Source organism: Leucopleurus acutus, assembly GCF_964270905.1.
Source record: "Leucopleurus acutus genome assembly, chromosome: 13".
Taxonomy (NCBI): domain Eukaryota; kingdom Metazoa; phylum Chordata; class Mammalia; order Artiodactyla; family Delphinidae; genus Leucopleurus; species Leucopleurus acutus.
In genome coordinates, this window is record NC_139155.1 from 78,586,996 (window position 1) to 78,592,995 (window position 6,000).

General features: G+C 55.6%; 1 protein-coding gene across 2 annotated transcripts in view; it reads right to left on the reverse strand.

Moving 5' to 3' along the window:
* Positions 1-5,151, reverse strand: part of NOS1 (nitric oxide synthase 1) — a gene marked incomplete at both ends in the record, with an annotated part of 86,438 nt that extends 81,287 nt beyond the window's left edge. For both annotated transcript variants that reach the window (XM_082853251.1, XM_082853250.1), the window contains one exon: positions 4,448-5,151. In XM_082853251.1, coding sequence (XP_082709377.1) covers positions 4,448-5,151 — 704 coding nt within the window. The remainder of the gene's footprint in view (positions 1-4,447) is intronic.
* Between the last annotated feature and the right edge of the window lie 849 nt (positions 5,152-6,000).

Below are 6,000 nucleotides of genomic sequence, written 5' to 3' on the forward strand. Positions count from 1 at the left end.
AAGACGTCTAGGCAGAACCTGGATAGAACCCTGTGGCCAGTGCTGTGTTACCCTGGGCAAGCTGCTTCACCTCTCTGAGCTTCAGTTCCTTCTTATATAAACGGGGGCTAAAACTACAGGTGCTACTTAGGGAGCTGAATTCATGCAAGCTCGGAAGAGTTGACTATTGTGAAGGTACTCTTGCAAGTAACCAAGGGCCCTGTGAGTGGATGAGAAGTTATCAGGGCACAGGGCGAGGCTGACCAGCTAGTCCAGATGGATGCTGGACCGGAGACCTTGGCCTCTTTAGAACCCTCCTTCAGGGCAGCAAGCTGAGCAACCTGGATATCCTCTGACATGCAGCATTTTAAAGTGACCGCTCCCAAGCACAGAAGGTCCCCAAATCACCACCTTCCTTCCTGACCATCCCTCACCTGCTGCCACCGCCTGCCAGGGCCACCTCCCCCCTGGGATGAAGGGATGAGATCGTGTCTAAAGTAAATATCACTTCTCTCCACAGATAAGGGCCAGCACGCCAAACAACAGGATTAGGGGTGCCCCGTGAGGGAAAGGGATTAGACAGAGCAGGGGAATCAGTCCACAGCCAAGAGGAAAGAAGGACGGAGGAAGGCAATGAGGCCAAGAGGGCAGAAGAGTCAAGGTCGCTGCTGAGAACCAGTGACGGCCCAGCCTCCGCTCGGACCCAGATGCCGCGGACACTGAGTGTGACCTGGATGTGGGGCTCTGGGCCTGGCAGGCAGCTGGCCTCATTGTCATCTAACATCTGGGATGCCAGTCTGACCCCACCCCGAAAAGCAGCCTGGATGGAGAGGCGCCTGGGAGGACTGGGACACTGATTCGTAACAAGACACATTTCAGCCCTGAGCAGACAGTGTGGCAACTTGTGGGAGTGCTTTTGTGGTCGTTACGGTGATGGCAAGTGCTCCTGGCATCACAGCGGGAGGGAGGTGGCATGGTGGAGGGTGGTGAGGGGCCTCCTGCAATACCAGCGACAAACCCACTCAAGGAAGAAGGATCCAGACTGCCACACAAACTTTGGACACCCACTAAGATAGAAAGGCATGCTTCAATTTCTCAGCCAAGATCTCAATTTGGGCTTCTGTATAAATTTGGCTTTAAATTATACTGAACTTTCCATGCACGCAACTGTTGGGTAAATCAAAGAAAGACAGGACATCGTTCTATCAGGAATCATTCACCATTTTGGAAAATCACATCACCAAGGTGACGCTGTAGGTGGCATTTGAGTTGCCAGCACAACACACCTGTGTCAATCTGCATTTGACGCCGTCGTGTTTGCAGCAAGTCTATCTTTAGGTGCAAACATGTGACACTCCGGTGGAGCCACGCCTGTGCACTGATATATTAAATTATAGGCTCTTTCATTATAAATGACTTTGATGCTCTATCTCCTTTGTTTTATAGTTAGGGCGTTATATTGATTTACAAAATGTAAAGTGCAGGTAGGTATTATGCTCCATGAATGAGCTTCTGGTCAGTGAAGGGGACATTTAAAAATATTTGTTAAAAAAAAGGCGGGGGAGCTTCACATCTAGCCATTGAACTGGGGGAACACGTGCTATTACACAGTATTACTCAACCTTCGAACCATTCGTCTTAGTGGGTTTCGTGGAGACATACGCTTGCCCTGGGTCACTTTCTCCCAAATCATACCTCCCCCAAAGCAGTCTTTTTGGCTACTTTTGGTCAATCACACTGCACGTGAGACTGATGTGGGCTCCCTGGATGCAGGACCCTGAATGGACGAGGGCAGCTGAGAGCTCAGATGTAACCTCCTGAGGTGGTAACATAGGTCTGGCGGGAGCAGGGCCCCGCAGCAGACCGCTGTGTCCCTCCCTCATTCTTGGGGACACAAGGCTGCTTCCCTGAGATGGTGTTTGGAGAAGCCCCTTGGGGCTTGGCTACAAAGAGGGCTCCCATTAAAGTTCGTTACACTCGATGATCTCATCTCAGTCTGGTGTCCTGTCTCCGGCCTCTTGCAGCCGACAGTCCTGTCTTCGGATTGTCAGCTGGGAGAGGCGGTCACGTTGGCTCCTTGGATGGAGGGCCCAGCTCCCAGCGACAGGAGGGACTTCTCCACATCATACCTGGCGATTCAGGCTCCCGGGGCCAGGGTGGGACTGAAATAGAGCCCCCGGGGTTTCTGAGGCTCACACCTCACGCCCACCCTGTGCCCAGCTGAGAATCAGAAGCAAGTACATGGGACATTGGTACAGGGGCTCAGCTGCCCCACGCGGTGCGATGGCCCCATTCACTGCCCTGCTGCCCCTCCTGGGAGAGGTGGTGCTGAGGATGGGGGGCATGTATAGGATTAGGGGGGCAAGGTCGTGCCCAGGAGCCTCTGAGGACAGACACTTCCAATGCCTCCTGGAAAACAAGGCCAGTGATTGCTTCTGGACCATACAGCTGCCTTAGAATTTAAGTCCACGGAGCGAGACCTGGGGGGCCTGCTGGCTGCCCAGAAGCTATCTCAAGGCTCAACACGTCATCTCCACTGGGTGTGTTGCTGTAGGGCCCCCTGGGAGGTGGCTGCTCTGAGGGCTGGATTCTAGCCTGGGGGACCTCCCTAGTTGAGGGAGAATCAGGCACCAGGTCCCTGCCACCAGCAGAACCCTGAGGACTGATCCTGGCCCCCAGCTCTGGAAATGGACAGCAGGGCACTGGGGGTGCCCAGCTCTGCCCACACCGTGGCCTGTGTTTTGGGCCCAAGACGCGCTGTCTCTTGTGAAGACAGGACCCAAGGTGTGGGAAAGGCTCCAGGGTGTGTGCAGGGGACTCACAGGAGTGTGAAGGGGTGGCTGGGAGGGCGGGGACTGGGCGGGCAGCAGGTGCCCTTTGTCTCCCCTCTGCCCAAGCCTTCTGACAGAGCCTCCACCTTCCTACCTGGGGTCTTGCTGGCACTGGTTCAGTTTTTACCCTGGTATCAGATGCTGGAAAAGCCCCAGGATGCAATGGTGGCCACGGACTGAGGCGCCCACCAATGGGTAGTTTGGGGGCCACCCCACCAGGAAGGAGGACTGGATCCCATGCAGTTCCTCAAATGTGTCAGGCACACCCGACCACAGGACCTTGGCACCTGCCGCTCCCTCTGCCTGGAACACTCCTCCCCCATGAAGCTGCAAGCCTCCCCTCTCCCCCTTCCTCTGGGTCCTCCCATGTTGCCTTCCTAGTGAGACCCACCAGCTTCCGATCTGAAATGTCACCCTCCCCAACACCTCCTAACCCCTTCCCCGCTCTATTTATCTACTTAGCACGTATGACGAACGGTCTATGTAGTTTACATCTTCATCTTCCCCACTGTACCGTAAGCTTCCAAAGGTCAGGGGTTTTGTCAATTTCATTCACTCTCAAGGTCAGAGGACTTGTCTATTCATTGCTCTATCCCAGTGCCAGAACAGTGTGGCACACAGTAGGTCCTCAACAGACATTTGTTAAACGAATACATTCAGGGGCTTGGGGAGCTGCTTTAATCCAGGCCCCCAAGGGACTTCCTGGTGACCTCTACATACTCTTGGGACACTCAGGGGTCCTTGAGGAGGGAGCTGGGAAATCTCGGCCTGGATTTCTCGGGAGGCTCAGACCTGAGCCTCCCTCTGTAAGTAAGAAGGGTCCGCCTAGTAACACTGCGGGTTGTAGGGTCAGTGCTAGACCTTAGATGGGAGTGGAAGAAGGCGGAGAGAAACTTTTCTCTCTCTCCTGACTAGTTCCCGACCACCTGGTCCAGCTGCTGACTCCTCGCCAGAGAAGGAGCTAGAATCACCCACTGTGTTGCCAGCTCTCCTTCCCCAGAGACTCAGAAAATGGCAATCTGGCAAATACAGAGGGGCTGGTACCCAGCTCTTCAAGTGCTAGCCTTGGCTCCCATATAACCTGAGCAATTCCAGTGTTTGGGGGGCGTCAGGGCCAATTCTCTACTTTGCCTCCATTTCCTCCTTTTCAAAGCTTCCTTGCACTGGACCGGCCATTACCAGGAGAGAGCTAGTCTGGGCTGAGGGTTACCCAGCTCTCAGCTCTCTGCGCTTCCTCTCTCTCCCCAGAGCCTCGGCATCCACCCACGCCCAAGCCTGCCGTGTACACGTGCCTGTCATCACCGGGTGACCTCGGGAAAGGCCCCTCCTCTCTGACCCTCTGTCTTCCCACTCGGGAAATGTGGATTGCAAAAATCCCCACCTTGTGGGGTTGCTGGAAGACAGGACCTCAGCTACCAGGATTCTGAACTCTGGGTTTCACGGCAAGAGATACGTGCCAGACATTACGCCCACTGCGTTCCTGCAACAGCAATTTTCAGGGCGAGAGGCAAGTGTGGTTGAGTGGATGTACGTGTGCAGAAGACTGAGACACTCAGGTTAGCTTCCGGGCTGTGAGACAGTCGCAATACCTGCTCGCGTACAACACACGCACACACACATGCACCTGTGGAGCTCACCTGTCCACCTGGATTTCTGCGTCCTTTGTCTCCGCCTTGGCAGGTCCCCCTCCGTTGATCCCTTTGCCCCCACTGGTGAGAAGACTCAGCACAGGCTCTATCTCTTTGAGCAGTTTATTGCTCTCCCCAGAACTTTTCTTGGCAGGGTCCTGGCTTGGGGGCCCGGGAGCCAGGCCATTGGTGTGGGAGAGCAAGCCAGCTTCCTGCCCCTGGTCTGGCACGTGCTGCGGCCCGTTGCCAGGACCCGTGGCCCCGTCCACTGCCAGGGTCTGCTCTTTGCTGGCTGACGACTGGTGGGACAGATCGACGGCTGTGGTTGGCGGACCCAGGGGCCGTGTCACCCGGATGGTCTTGGGGGTCCCGTCCCCAGTGAAAGTGGTCTCCAGGTGCGTGGTGAAGCCCTCGGGACCCCTCAGAATGAGGACCACATGGGTCTCGGAGGCAATACCTCTGAGCACCTCCAGGGCGCTGTCATAGCTCAGGTCCACCAAGGGCTGGCCATTGACGGCAAGAATGATGTCCCCGGCCTGGATGAGGCCGCTCTGCTCCGCGGCACCCCCTCGAATCAGGTCGGAGATGATCACAGGTGGCTTGCTCACCCTCTCCTTCACCAGGAACCCCAGGCCCCCCACTTTGCGCTTGAAGAGGCGGACAGAAATGACATTGGGTTGGATCTGCTTAACGCTGAACATGTGATTCTCCATGGTGTCTAGTGTCCAAGGGTCGGAAGACCTCAAAATGTGTCAAGCCGAGACGACGTTGCCGGGAGCGGCCAGCCTTCTGGCTGTGACGAGAGGAGGAGCTGGGGGCCGGCGCTGCAGGGGCCAAGGCGAGTCTGGAGAGCGAGCTGCTCTCGGTCTTGGTTTTCTCTGCCTTTGACGTCAACTCAGCGTCACTCACTCATTGTCGTTGGGCTGTCGGTGGCATGATTTCCTGTGTCTGCCTCCTTCCTTATTCTCCAAGGAAGCGATGGTTGATCAGGCAGACGTCAGGGGAAGCAGCGGGACGGGTCCCTAAGCAACAGGTCAGGCAGACCGGGGAGCAAACGTGTCTGGTGGATGTGTCTAGAGGTGACGCATGCTAGCGGGCACTATCCTCTGGGCATCGCCATCCCGTCAGACGCAGATCCAATCTGGGGCTTCCTGAGGTCAAGAGGAGGAAAAAGGGAGGGGAAGAAAAGAATTAAAAGAGAGAGATGCATGTGGAGTGTCCAACACCGCCTTCAAAACTAACATGGGAAACGCAGCCAACTGAGAAGTCTAGCCATAAGATGCTCTGGAGTTCTGAAGCCAACCTAGAAATGAAATCCTTCTTCCTCGAGGGGCATACCTTTGCAGGTAGCTTCATATTGCCTGGTTTCAACCTCAGGATCGAAGCCCTGTGAGACCGAGGGGCTCCTTGGGGGAAACCACTGACAGTCAGCCCCAGAAATCAAATGGCAAGAACCAGAAGACCTCTCTTATCTCTTTCCCACCGCAAGAAGTCACCACTCCAACCCGTCACGCAGCCTCTGGCTCTCCGTTTTGCAGCGTTTTCCATCCTCAGGTCAGGAG